The sequence below is a fragment of the Gopherus evgoodei genome, chromosome 8 (genome assembly GCF_007399415.2).
Source record: "Gopherus evgoodei ecotype Sinaloan lineage chromosome 8, rGopEvg1_v1.p, whole genome shotgun sequence".
Taxonomy (NCBI): domain Eukaryota; kingdom Metazoa; phylum Chordata; order Testudines; family Testudinidae; genus Gopherus; species Gopherus evgoodei.
Window position 1 is genome coordinate 59080039 of NC_044329.1, and position 14912 is coordinate 59094950.

General features: G+C 42.0%; 1 protein-coding gene across 5 annotated transcripts in view; it reads left to right on the forward strand.

Moving 5' to 3' along the window:
- The window catches only part of SWT1 (SWT1 RNA endoribonuclease homolog), a 105845-nt gene that overhangs the window by 10098 nt on the left and 80835 nt on the right, over positions 1-14912 (forward strand). For 3 of the 5 annotated variants that reach the window (XM_030572364.1, XM_030572368.1, XM_030572369.1), the window contains exons 2-4: positions 1894-1968; positions 3021-3104; positions 14384-14436. In XM_030572364.1, coding sequence (XP_030428224.1) covers positions 1903-1968; positions 3021-3104; positions 14384-14436 — 203 coding nt within the window. In that variant the 5' untranslated portion in view covers positions 1894-1902. Of the gene's footprint in view, positions 1-1345; positions 1418-1558; positions 1592-1893; positions 1969-3020; positions 3105-14383; positions 14437-14912 lie in introns of all 5 variants that reach the window. The other 2 variants (XM_030572365.1, XM_030572366.1) reach the window with 2 other exon arrangements.

Genomic DNA, 14912 nt, shown 5'->3' on the forward strand with positions numbered 1-14912 from the left:
ATTAAGGTGACAAATACAGGGTCATTTGCTTAAAAGAAATATGAATAAACAGCCTTATTCAAAAAGAATACAATTCAAAACATTCCAGCAACTATACCATGTAAATACAAAAGAAAAAAACAATAACCCCTATTGTTTTATGATCTCTGTACTCACAACTTGGAAACAGAAGATTAGAAAGCAGGAAACAGAAATCCTCTCATAGCCGAGAGAGAGACAGGCAGAAGACAAACAACTCAGACACAAACTTCCCTCCACCCAGATTTTAAAAAGTCTTGTTTCCTGATTGGTCTTCTGGTCAGGTGTTTCAGGTTACTTCTTTCCAGGTGAAAGAGACATTAACCCTTAGCTATCTGTTTATGACAAGGTGAGGCCTGATTTAGGGGAATTGGTTGAATTGGCCTAAAGCCGGCCCTGCTCAGGGGCCAGGCAGGAGGGTCCCGCAGGCCAGATGTGGCCCACGGGCTTTAGTTTGCCCACCTCTGGGTTAGACTGTTCTTAAAAAAACACATGATTATGTTTTTCTAACAACGCCTGAGCTTATCAGAATTAAAAATTGAATTTGCTTTTTCTGATTTAATTTCAGTTTGCATTTTTCTTTTAAGTTATATGATGATGTAACTAACACAAAAATCAGTTGCATGTTTCAGTTCTTGGACACTGAAGCTTTCTCTCATATTTGGTTCACTAATATTTTAGGGGCACTTTAAACCAGAATGTTTTATGATCAGAAATTGTTTTAAAATTAATGAAAATGTTTTTATTAACATTTCAGACAACTGTTTCCTACCCATCCTGAAATCAAACTTTTTAGGCCTACCTTACCTGAAAATGTCCCTCTGCTTAATTTTTTTTTCTTTCAGTTGGGAGGGGTCTGAAAAATCCTTGATCTTTGAACTAGTTCTATCACTATACCAACTAAATGCCAGATTGTGCAGTTTGGGTTGCTGGGTGGATGGAGCTTCTACTTCCACTGTTTTTTGTTTTGTTTTTTTCATGCATTCTTCCCATTCCTAGGATGGCAAACTTTTCTTCCCCCTTTCTTCCCCCTCCCCCCAATCTAATCCCCTGTATGCTTAGGGATGGGTTCCTAGTTCAAGGGTTTTTCTGGGCAACTTAGCCACCTCTCACAGCCCATGCTTCATGGTTGATCTTTTTGAATGCAGCAATTTTCTAGGATCAGTTGGTTCCTCTCTCTGTACATACTTCAGGGATGTAGCTTTAATGTAGTCCTACAAGATTCCACTGAAAGAGTGGAAAGGAGAAGAAATTAGGAGGGGAATGAAATAGTTATTTCACAGCTACCCAGCTCAACAATGATGATGATTTTCTTCTTTGCAATAAGTTCATAAGGCAGCAACAGATAAAAGGAGAGAGAAGAAAAGTGGAGGTCCAGCTCCGCAAACTTGTGAACAAGGTATTTCTGTAATTGAAGACAGAGAAGCTCTTTATTACTTTTGTTATACCATGCTCATCACCATAGTAGCTGAGTGCCTTCCAATAATGCATTAATAATGTGTCTAACATCTCTCTATGGGGGGAGAGAGCAAGTGACATGAGAGAAGTATGTGCTGTGGAGTGCTTTGTTGTGGTAGGTGGGGTTTTTTTTTTTTGTTTCTCTCTGTCCCTCCTCCCCAGCTCTGGGTTTCTCTAGTGTTTTTACAGTGAGATGTTAATATCCAGCTATAGTAGATGTCTGCTTTTATTGTTCTGTTAAGTATAAATAGAAAAAAGAGAACTCATGAGGCTGAATTCAGGGGGAGGAAAGTTGAGTGTAAAATTATTTTTTTCCCCCAATCACATTTGATGCAGATGGTAATTAAATTACATGTATTTGGCAAGAAGTGGAAAGATAATTTTGAAATAATATTGATTTAACACTGATTTATTTAGGGATTTGAGATGTCCAAAAAGAAATCCAAGAAGTCTGAGCAAAAGGAGGGAAGTTCGGATGGCTTGGATAACAAAGTAAGAAAACTAATACTCTTGTGAAAATAACATATATTTAAAGCAGAGTTTCAGTTGCTTAGCAGATGCTTAATAGAGGAATGAATCAGTGGCTGAGAGGAAAGATAGGGTCATGAGGGCAGGGACAAGTGTGAATCAACAAGGTTCTTTTACGTTTCACTCTGGTTTTCAGGAAGGCTGTGAGCAGTCTAGGTACAGAACTTGTCAGAAAAGCTTCATCTTGGTGTATGCATTTTCTTTCCTAAGAGAAATTGTCAGTCAGAAAGCAGTGTTGTTTATCTGCTAGATACAGGCCAAGGCAGAGTAGTGATCTTCCTCTTTGTGATTTTTTTTTTTTTTTTTTTAAAAGATTAGGAGCCAGTGATGTGCTGCCAATATTTTAACAAGTGGCTCCCACAGAAATGTGTTTTCTTAACCTGCGAGATTTGATTTCATCAGTGACCAATATTATGAGTACAGGCATGTTACCATTACTAGGAATCTAATCAATGATTGATTTTAGATGTTTCTTTCAGCAAATCACTTAAGAAAACCCTAGTCCAACAAGCTAAATGTGGATTCTAATGGCCGCAGCCCCTGTTTGGCCATGCTTGCACATGCCGTCAGAATAATCTCCCAACCTGTGGATTTCATTTATTTTATTGGTTACTGGTCTTCTGGTAGCTGTGTGCTATGCTACTGACAAACCAGTAATTCAGGTTCGCAAGTTTTCTCACTGAGAATTTAGGTGGGATGAAGTGAGGGAGAGAGACATCAAATGGTGTTATGTGTGCTCCTCAAAGTGGCAGTAGTTTGGAAAAGTGCAGAAATATGGTTGGCAGAGTTTATGGCATTCTCTGAAGGTGATTATAGGCGTGGTGGGGGAGGACTTTTGGAAAAAGTAATGTGTGTGAGGAGAAATGTACTTATATTCATCACTCTTGATTCTTGGCAAACAAGTTACTCAGACTTCAATTGCATAGCAAATATGTAATTAAAAATGAATACAGCATAAAATTATTATAATCACCTGATTTTTCCCCATTGTTTGCTTCTCAATTATATTATTTCAGCCTTCTTGTTCTAAGACTACCAGTAATAAAACAAAGGCATCCAGCTTGGCAAGCTCAACACCTTCCTCAGAGAAAAGAAAATGGGTGAGTAGTGTCTAAAACTATTGGATATAATCATTTTATAAAATCTTTTCCCCCTTAACCCTTTGTCTGTCTTTTTTCCAATATAAACTGATGCTTAGGACAGGACTGTTTCATAATCTGTTTGTATAATGACTAGCACAATGGCTCTTGGATCTAAGGAGGGTTCCCCAGGCACTACTGTAATATAATTAATTAATAATTATCTTGCATCCAGGTACAAATGAAACATAGTAGAAATGTCCCTCTAAGTGTCTTGGCTGTATTCAGCAGTACCCGTTATTGACCTCTCTTATCAGCAATAGATATTGGTTTTGTATGTTCTCATCACTCATGTGCAGGCATGCAACAGTAGAGCGTAGGGTTGCCAACTTTCTATTGGCACAAAACCAAACACCCTAGCCTTGCCCCTGCCCGAGGCCTCGTTCTCCCGCTCACTACATTTTCCCCCTCATTTGGTGGCTCACTCTTCCCCCTCGCAACCCTCACTCACTTTCACTGGGCTGGTGCAGTGGGGTTGGGGTGTGGGAGAGGGTGAGGACTCTAAATGGGGTGTGGGCTCCGGAGTGGGGCCAGAAATGAGGGGTTCAGGGTGCAGGAGGAGGCTCCAGGCTGGGCAGGGAGTTGAGGTGCAGGCGGCAGTGAGGGCTGGGGGTGGGGATGAGGGGTTTGGGGTACAGGAGGGGGCTCCAGGCTGGGTGGTGGGGCTGAGGGGTTCAGAATGTGGGAGGGGGATGCAGGTTGAGGCAGGGGGTTGGAGATGGGAGGGGTGAGGGCTCTGGGCCGGGGGTGCTGGCTCTGGGGTGGGGCCAGGGATGAGAGGTTTGGGATGCAGGAGGGGGCTCCAGGCTAGGGGGGTGGGGCTGAGGGATTTGGAATGCAGGAGGGGGATGCAGATTGAGGCGTGGGGTTGGGTTGCAGGAGGGGGTGAGGGCTCTGGGGTGGGGCCAGGGATGTGGGTTCAGGGTATGAGAGTGGGCTCTGGGCTGGGTCAGCGGGTTGAAGTGCGAGGGGGTGGGGGTGAGGGCTCTGGGCTGGGAGTGTGGGATCTGTGGTGCAGGAGGGGGTCTCTAGGTTTGGGGGGGCTGGGGGTTGGGGTGCAGGAGGGGGTATGGGCTCTGGGCTGGGGCTAACAGGAATGAGGGATTTGGGGTGCAGGAGGGGCCTCTGGATTTGAGTGGGGCTCAGGGCTGGGGCTTGAGGTTGGGGTGCAGACTTACCTTGGTGGCTCCCAGTCAGTGGTGCAGCGGGAGTTAAAAAGTTAGTGGTGCAGTGGGAGTGCTAAGGCTTCCTGCCTGTGCTCAGGCACCATGCTGCACCGGAAGTGGCCAGCAGGCAGGAGGCTCCGTGGTGGGCTTCTTTTGCCTGCAGTCACTGCCACCCCCACCCCCCAGCTCCCATTGGCCAGGAACCGGTGTGGGGCCGGGGCAGCACGCAGAGCCCTGTGGCCCCCCACCCCACCTAGGAGCCGGACCTCCTGGCCGCTTCCAGGGCTCAGCATGGTGCCCCAGGACAGGTAGGAACTAGCCTGTCTTGGTGCTGCAGCACCACCAACCGGACTTTTTAATGTTTCAGTCGGACGCCTAGTTGTCCTAGTAGAGAAGTGTTGCCAACACTAGTGCAATTGTACTTGCTAGCCTTGTGCAATCTATCAGTTTTCTTAAAACTACCCACTGTGACCCTATCACTGGTACTGACATGTTTTAACCATTGTGTTACTTAGACCTGTTCTGAAGGATATTAGAGAGCACTGTGATTAAAGCACTGCTCCACGCAAATACTCCTATTGTTGAAGCTGCTGGAGCTGTGCTATTTCTAGTGTAATGGTGGGAGACTTTCCAACAATTGCCAGTGTAGACACAACCTACTGTAGATAAAGAACTATGTTTTAACCAACTTAACATGACGATAGATGGTGATGGGTTGTGTTCTGTTCATACAGGCAAGGTTAAACCATGTTACACTATGATCTGATCATAATCGTATTTAAGCATGGCTGGTTTAGTGGTGTAGACAGGACCACAGGGAAAAGAATTGTAGGGAAAATTCTGCAACTTCTAGTCTCTGTTAGGTGTGAAATTGCTTGGTATACACTGCTGGTTGGAAATATGAATGAAGGGAAACTTGTTGCTGATACAAAACCAAAACAGAAAAAACAAAGCTCAAACTTGTTCCCACTTGTGCATGAAGATGTACATAGCAGCAAAGAATCCTGTGGCACCTTATAGACTAACAGATGTTCTGGAGCATGAGCTTTCGTGGGTGAATACCCACTTCCTCAGATGCATGTATATAATTAGGGCACTTTGTTCTTTTTTTTATTTTATTTAATTTTTCCCAGGAATGTATTGGTGGTTATTACTACAACAATTAAACAGGTGAAAATCTGTGCAAAATATTTTTTCTGGGTAAATATTGTGGTTTATTTTGGTGGATGGGGGTAAAAATATTCAGTAGATTGATGAACAGAATTCAAAGCATTAATGTGGTTTGCTGCAGAACTAAAACCAAACTCAATGCCAACTCTGAGTTTGAGGAAAACAATATATCTCTAATCCTTTTTTTTTTTTTCATTTGAATAAACAATTTACCATTGTAGACTTAGAACTACTAGCCTATAGATATTTACATTTAATAAATGGGCGATGTTAGGGGGCTTATTCCTTCACCCTCTTATTTCCCTGGTCCTTCTCGCGTGAACAGAGAGCAACAATACCTGAAGTCCAAAGGCGCAAACAATTCGATGTTGTTTATTGGCGTGAATTTCCAGCAAACACAATTCCAGTTTCCTCCCTCAGTGTCCCCCTTCCCAGCTCTGACACCACAGAGCCTTGCCTGTGTCCCTGTTCCCATCCCCTGTTCCCATTTCCCCCTTTAGCAAAACATGATCCCAATTCCCCCATCCCCAGTCCCTGTTCCCATTCCCCGCCCCCTTTCTGATTGACTGCAGACTATATAGTAAAACCTGAGTTTTTGCTTAGCTATTCCTTAACCAATCATTTTACTGAAATCTAACTAACCAATCCTACTATATTGTAACATGGTTATTTAACCAATTATATTCCACCACCTTCATTGGTTTACACTCAGCAAAATTAATTATACAGCAGACAGAAACAATTACAGAACCAGACAGAGACTATGCAAATAAACATACAAAACAATACAGAAGTGAGGATTTACAACTAGATCTATACAGACATAAGGGTTTTCCAGCTATGTCTATTGATAAGTAAGTTCTTGCCAGACAGGATGCTATCAAACTAAGTTTCCTCTTTTACCTCTTCTAGGTTCCTCCCTTTCTCTGGAGGTGATAGGAATATCAGGGCAGGACTGTATTCCTAATAGCCCAATAGCACTTTATTTCAATGTGACTAGTTTGGAATGTGAGGATGTGACCATACACTTCCCAACTTATGGCTGTCTAACTGCATCTTGGCTGAAGGCCTTAGCCTGTCACAGTAAGAGAAGGCCGTTACACAGACAGTGATCTTTGATTTTTTTCTTTTCTGCCTCTAAAACTAGCTAAGTGATAAGAATACACCTAAATTCTTAAAGTACAGGCCTTTGCAGACAGGCCTGAATATCTATATTCTAACAGGCCACACCATTTGCAGTGCATACACTCAAATTCATCCTTTTCTCCTATTTTTGTTTTTTAAGCTTTTGAATACTTCCTTGTGTTCTGAAATGTATTCTGATACAGATTTTCATTTTCCCATTTTTAGTGTGTCAAATCTTTAAACTGATATCTGCTAACAGCTTGAAATGTGTATTTGGGCATGAGATTTATCAATACGTTGAAATACCATGTACTTTAGAGCTTACGTGTGTGCCTGTTTTGTTGTGTGTATCTTCTAGGCCAGGGTTGGGCAAACTTTTTTTTTAATTTTTTTGGCCTGAGGGTCGCATCAGGTTTCAGAAACTGTCTGGAGGGCCGGTTAGGGGAGGCTGTGCCTCCCGAAACAGGCAGGCATGGCTTGTCTCTCCCCCCTCCCCCCCGCTTCTCACCCCTGACAGCCCCCAGGATTCCTGCCCCATCCAACCACCCCTTCTCCCTGTCCCCTGACCACCCCTGAAACCCCCATCCCTAACTGCCCCCAGCTGCCCCATCCAGCCCCTCCTCTCCTTCCTGACTCTTTCTCTCCCCCGCGCCAAAACCCGTGCCCCAATTCAACTGCTCCGGCTCCTATCTACACCCCTGGCCTGTGACCACCCCAGGCCCCCGAACTCCTCTGCCCTCTAGCCAAACCCCGCTCCTTGCCCTCTTACTGTGCTGCCTGGAGCACCAGTGGCTGGCGGTGCGGCTGCACCAGGACAGGCAGCTGTGCTGCCCAGTTGGAGTCAGCCACACACTGCTCAGCACAGAGCACCGGGTCAGGCCGGGATCTGCAGCTGTGCTGCCCCAGGAGCTTGCAGCCCCACCGCCCAGAGCACTGTGCTGGCGGCACAGTGAGCTGAGGCTGCGGAGGAGAGAGAACAGCAGGGGAGTGGCCAGGGGTAGCTTAGAGGCCGGGGAGAACGGTCCCATGGGCTGGATGTGGCCACCTCTGTTCTAGACTAATACGTAGCCTTATTTCAACAGGCAGCTTCACATATACATACAGACTAATGTATTATCAAATACATATATCTCATGCAATGTATTGTATTTTCCTAATAAAATAAGTTTTTGTTTTTGTTTTTGTTTTGTTTAATACATTTGAATGACAGAAAAGTAGCATAAAAATTCAGGTAAAAAACTAACACTTTTAGTAAAACTTGGGATTTTTTTTCAGTTAAAACCCAATTTTTACTGAAAACAAAGGGGCTTATATATAATGTACTAAGGAAAATTGTTTAGTTTTAAGTACACTAGCTTTTTTTTTTTTTTTTTTTAACCAAAGCAAACTCTTGGTCATCTTAAACTAATTTTTTTACAATTTTATTACACCAAATGCTAATTTTGCAGTTATAACTTAAAAATACACCCTGCAGAGCACTCCTTCAAAAAAAGGTGAGACCTTCTATATAATCAAAAATTAAGAGTTTGTGAGGGTAATATGGTATATTTTGTGATGCCTCTTATATTTAGAAGGAAACTTCTGCAACTTAGCAGGAAGGAGACAAATAATAACAGCCCTATGCTATGTAGGAACCCAAGACAACTGCATGCAGTTCTGGTTGCCTCATCTTAAGAGAGATGTATTAGAATTGGAAAAGGTTTAGAGAAGATCAACAAAAATAATCAGGGGTATGGAACAGCTTCCATACCCCTATCAGCAACTGCAGAACTTGTTGGTCTGCTGAGATTGGTAATGCTGACCACATCTTAGTCTCTGCAGACTTCCTTTTGTAGAATAAAAAGGTTACCAAAATTCTAATTATCTAACCTAAAAATCAATAGAATTTGAAACCACTGAAATCTTGAATTGGGTTGAGACCCTGCCAGAGTAGACTAACAGCAAGTCCACCTGGATGAACTTCAGAGCCCTGGTAACCTATGTCACTATGACTGTTGTTGGTCCCAAAAAAGAGCCAAGAAACTCTTGATCTCTGTTAATATCTTAACCAGCATTGAACAGTGTCATACAACTTGTCTGAGAGGTGATATGGTCACGTATCATAAGTTAAATGGTGCTTATAATAAAGTAATACACAGTGATTGCAAAGTTTTTATGGAAGCCAAAGCTGCCATACTCAAGGAAGCTTCTGCCAGGAGCAATATTGCTTCCTTATATCAACACATGCATGACCTTATTGATGAGAGAGGTGGTTCACTTGGTGCAGTCTACTCCAGTTCTGGTTAGCTAATCAATACAGAAATGGAGTGCATGACATGCTGGAATGACTACTTCAGCCAGCTGTTAAATGCACCCCCAGTTTCTTTGGACCCTGACATTAAGGCTGCTGCCAACTTGACCTATTCTGCATAAAATGATCTTTGCTAATGTACTGTTGTCAAAATCTACAGAAATAAGGCATCAGGAAACTGGAATTCCTGCAGAACTGTTAAAAAGTGCTGGACCAGCTGTTTCCAAGAAATTAGACTCCATTCAGACGAAGCATATCTGAATGATTGAAAACCTCTGATAGTACAAATTTAAATTCAAATGAAGAGATCTGTTTTCTAATTAAACAGGTCCTGCTGTCGCAAATGGTCACCCAAAGCTCTCAAAGACGATTTGGTCATCTGCTCTGAATGCCTACCATCTTCCCTGCAAGAATCATCTTTGACTTTAAGCCAATGAAAGGAGAATGGAAAAGATGCCCAGGAAAACATAACACGATGGCTGGATGGCTTCAACAGAATCCTGTCCCTCACAGGAATCCTACTGCATATAGGGTGACCAGATGAGAGGAAGAAAATATGGGGACACATTGTGTGTGTGTGGCGGGGGGGGCGGGCACCAGCGGCGCTCCCCTCCTCCTCCCCCCCCCCAAAAAAAGAAAGCAGAGTGCTATGAAATATCAGGACAAATTGCATCCCGACTAAACATTGGTCGGGGTGCAGGACAAATGCCTAAATATCGGGACAGTCCCGACTTTATCGGGACGTCTGGTCACCCTAACTGCATAATATGCCAGATTTGCCACTGTTGTCCCAGTGACTGCATGAGAACTAACCTCAAAGGAGCCCTAGTCATGGGATGTTAATCAGAAAAATGTGAGTGATGATTGGGAATCATTTTAAGAACACCTTACTAAATGCCAAAAAAGCCACAATTGAGGAAGAAAACCATGCTGGTTTAAAACAACAATCTGGCTTGGAGGAGAAGTGAAGGCAGATACATAGTGCATTTAAAACAAATGGAAGAAAGAGGAAGTTGATAGTCATTAATATAAATTGCTTTCCTTATCAATTTTCTACCAAGAAACACAAGAAATCAATGGCCAGCAGAGCTAAGGAAAGAGCATGTTTAAATTAAAAATAAAAATGTAAGGACAGAAAAAGAATCCTGACAGTGGTATTGGACCATTATTAGATGGAAATGGTAGAATTATCAATAGTAAGGCAAAAATATTCAATAAATATTTCTGTTCTGTATTTAAAGGAAAAAACTGATGTATAGTTTCAACATATAGATAACACTTTCCATTCCACTGATATCTCTGGAGGATGCTAAATAAAAGCCACTGAAGTTGGACACTTTAAAATCAGCAGGTCCAGAACCTGCATTTAAGTGAAAAGAGCTGACTGAGGAGCTTGCCAAACCATTAATTTTCATTTTTTTTCAATACATCTTGAAGCACTGGGAAAGTTCCAGAAGACTGGAAGAAAGTTAATGTTGTTCCAGTATTTAAAAAGTGTAATTGCCAGAAGCTGGGAATGGGCAACAGGGGATGGACCACTTGATGATTACCTGTTCTGTTCATTCCCTCTGGGGCACCTGGCATTGGCCACTGTCAAAAGACAGGATACTGAGCTAGATCACATTTGGTCTGATCCAGTATGACCGTTCTTAAATGGGATGACCAGGGTAATTGTAGACCTGTCAGCCTGACATTGATCCTTGGCCAGATAATAGAGCTGTTAATAGAGTGTAATATAATTAATGCCTATCAACGTGGGTTTATGGAAAATAGATCACTTGATTGTTTTTTGGATTACAAGTCTGGTTGATAATGACATACTGTTGTAATATATTTAGGCTTCTCTAAGGCATTTGACTTGGTACTGCATTATATACATGATATTTTGATTTTTAATGTGGCACACGTTAAATGGATTAAAATCTGGCTGATAGGTTTCAAAATGTAACTATCAATGGGGAATCCCCATTGAGTAGGTATGTTTCTAGTGGTATACCACAGGGATTGGTTCTTGGCCCTGTGCTATTTAACTTTCTGTTTTCTTCCAAGTCATTAATAATAATAAAAGTCACCACTGAAAATTTGCAGGTGACATAAATTGGTGGTAAATAACGAAGCAGACAGCTCATTGATTCAGAGCAATCTGGATTGTTTGGTAAAATGGGCGCAAGCAAACAATATCTGTTTTTTGATACAGCTAAATGTATACATCTAGGAACAAAGAATGTACAGTAACCCCTCACTTAAAGTCGTCCCGGTTAATGTTGTTACGTTGCAGATCAGTTAGGGATCATGCTTGTTTAAAGTTGTGTAATGCTCCTTTTGTTTGGCAGCCGCCTGCTTTGTCTGCTGCTTGCAGGAAGAGCAGGCCCTTGCAGCTAGCTGGTGGGGGCTTGGAACCAGGGTGGACCGGGAGCCCCCTATCAGCTCCCTGCTCCCTTAAGTTCCCTGTGCAGCAGCTGCCTGCTGTTCAGCTGTGTCCTTCCCCCTCTGCCTTGGAGCTGCTCCCTGAGACTCCTGTTTGCTGTACTGGGGGGAATGAAGGGAGGGGGGGTCTAATGTCAGGGTGTCCCCCTCCCCCCCTGCTCCTGCACCCAGCTTACCCCATCTTCCATAGTGCAGGGCTCAGGACAGAGGGGGCTTGCAGCAGCTGCAGTCTCAGCAAGCTGATCTAATTAACAAGGCAGTGTACTTAAGGGAAATGCTTATATCTCCCTCCATTCCTGCTGCCTTGCAGAGTCAGAGTTAACCCTTGAGGGCTCAGCCAATTGCTAGTTCATCATCCTCTGACTCCTCCACCTCAACTAAGCTCACAATCATCATCACTGTGTACCAGTATTAAATAGTTTGTTTAAAACTCATTGTGTGTGTGTGTGTGTGTGTGTGTGTATAATATATAGTCTTTTGTCTGGTGAAACAAATTTCCCTGGAACCTAACCCCCTCATTTACCTTAATTCGTATGAGGAAATTGAATTCACTTAACATTGTTTTGCTTAAAGTTGCATTTTTCAGGAACATAACTACAATGTTAAGTGAGGAGTTACTGTAATTGATACTTGCAGGATGGGGGACTCTATCCTGTGAAGCTGTGACTCTGAAAGAGATTTGGGGTTTTTGATGGATAGCCCCAATGTGGTACTGTGACCAAAAGAGCTAATGTGATCCTGGGTTGCATAAACAGGAATCCTGAGTAGGAGCAGAGAGATTATTTTACCTCTATATTTGGCACTGCTGTGACCAATGCTGGAATACTTTGTCCAGTTCTGGAGCCCACAGTTTAAAAAGAATGTTGTTGTTAAATTGGAGGAGGAGGTTCAGAGAAAAGCCATGAGAATGGTTAAAGGACTAGAAAACATGCCTTTAAAATGAGGAGCTCAATCTATTTATTTTGAGAAAGATGAGGTTGAGAGGTAACTTGATTACAGCCTATAAGTATCTGCATAGGGAACAGGTACTCGATAATGGGCCCTTTGCTCTAGCAGGGAAAGGTGTAACTCAATCCAGTGGCTGAATCTAGACAAAATCAGACTGGAAATAAGATGTAAATTTTTGACAGCGAGGGTAATTATTGGAGCAGTTTGCCAAGGATCATGTTGTATTCTCCATCACAGACAATTATTTAAAATCAAGATTGCATGTTCTTCTAAAAGATATGTTCTAGGAATTATTCTAAGGACGTTCTGTGGTCTGTGTTATGCAAGAGGTCAGATGATCAAAATGGTCTCTTCTGGCATTGGAATCCTTGAATCTATGGACTAGGACTCCATTGTGCTAGGCTCTGTACAAACACAGAACAAAAAGGTGGCCCTAGCCACAAAGATCTTACTGTCTAAGCATAAAACAAGAGATGACAGCAGATGAGTATAAACCAGTGATGTACAAGGACATAATGAAACAATATTGGTGAGCATGATAGTGGTCTCAGCACACCAGTGGCCTAACTATGGTCATCTTTTTGTAACTGTCATGGAAAGGAGAATTATAAGGCGGGATTTGAATGAGATAATTTTGCAAATGTTTATGGGATCCCCCTGAGCATGAGGGGCTGGATGTGAATAAACACAAAGTGCTTGTTTCAAAATGTAACTAGTGGACAGTGAAGGCTGGCTTCATGGTCTGATTGGAGGTAGGAGCTGACATCTTGCTAGTGAATGAAAAGTGATAGGTGGAGTAGAGAAGGACCTTGAAAGTAAAGACAAAGAACTTTGTGTAATAGCGATGGGGAGAACCACTGAAGTGATGTGAAGAACGGTGATGTCAAAGTGATGAAGAAAAGAAAATGATCTATGCAGCAGCATTCTGAATGGCGCTGAGCAAGGCAGGGCCAAAGAAAAGGATGTTACTATAATCAAGATGATGAGAGCGTGGATAAGAGGTTTTTTTTAAAATCTGCATGGATGGATAGAAAAACCTGGATCTTACAGATGTTATTCAGAAAGAATTGGCAAGGTTTAGATGTAGTCTGGATATGAGGACTTGGAGACATCTCAGTCAAATATGATGTCTAAGTTACAGGCCTCGGTAAACGGCGGGATGGTTGCATTGTTCACAGAGTTTGAGAAGGGAGTTGAGGATTAAGAGCTAGCTCTATTTTAGTCATGTTGAACTTGATCTGATGACTAGATAGCTCTGTTGTAAGCTTGGAGTAAATTCTAAGTGAATGTGTATCCTACGAGCATTACAGCAGCTGTTGTGCTGTACTACTGTAGTGTAGACTCTTACTACAGTGATGGAAGGGATTTTTCCATTGCTGTAGTAAATCCAAGAGGCAGTAGCTAGGTCGACAGAATATACAGTAGGATGTTAGGTTGACCTGATTGTGCACAGGGACCAGGTCTGATGCTCAGTTTGTATAAGGCCTCCACACTAGGGAAACTTTTCAGCTGTTGCTAACTTATTCAGACTCATTGAAATTAGCAGTGTTGGAAGTCCCAACCTGGATAGGGTGCTGTCTACCACCACAATGGTGGTGAGTTCTTGGAAAACTTCCTCCAATGTAGAGAAGACTTCAGAACTCTTACTCATTTCAGAAACTGTTGAAACTCTGTTTTTATTTAAAAAAAAAAAAAAAAAAGCAACTTTCTAATGCATCTTGGCTGGCTAATATGATTGTGACCAAACGTTGTCAAAACTCTGTACTAGACTAGATAGAAGCTTCTAGGAAACAATTTGGATAATGTGTATTCTTTATCTACTGGTTTCTTTGTAGAATATAGGATATGCATGTATTGAAAGATCTGTAATCAGTTATACTTCGTTTCTCTTTTGTAATTCAGGTCTGTTTGTATGCTGTTGCTCACTTGTTCCTTGTGTCTTCTTAAAATGTAGCAGAATACAGTGAAGCAAATACATTGTAATGGAGTAGATGGCCAATTTGTTTGAGTTTAGCTAGTCAAAATTTGAATGCATCTAGTGATAGATCATAGTAACACATTTTACTGGAATTTAGTGGTTCCTGTTAACTTTTCTTTCCTTTTCCTTTTTTCAGAAATCAGAAGAGACAGGAATCTGTAACATAAAAGGACAGCTAGAATTTCAAAGGTAAATGCTTACTTTGTCACTAAACATAACCATTTAAAAAAAAATCAACAAGATAATGCTTAGTATTTTAGCAAAATATTGGGTTTTTTACTTGTGCAGTGATGGAGAACAGGGCTGCCTTAATAGATAAAACATTTCCATTTGCGTCCATGAATGGACTCTGCCTAAGTCAGTCAGGTTGTGATGGCAATTAAGAGATGAGGTCCTTAAAATTTTATTTTTAAATTCACTATAAATTTGTGCTACTTACCATTAAATAGGAGAGGAATGGCACCCTTCCACTGCTCCCTGGAGACCAGGGACAGTGTTATCCTCCTCATTCTGAACAGTGGGCCTCGTAATAGGAATGTGTCTGTATTTGAATGTTATTCTGTAGATGTCAGCAGAAGTACTGGGCATGGAACGAAAGCAAAAAACAGTAGAGAGCCATAGTGTAATTTAAAGGATGATTTTGCATTAAGTATATCTTTCATTTT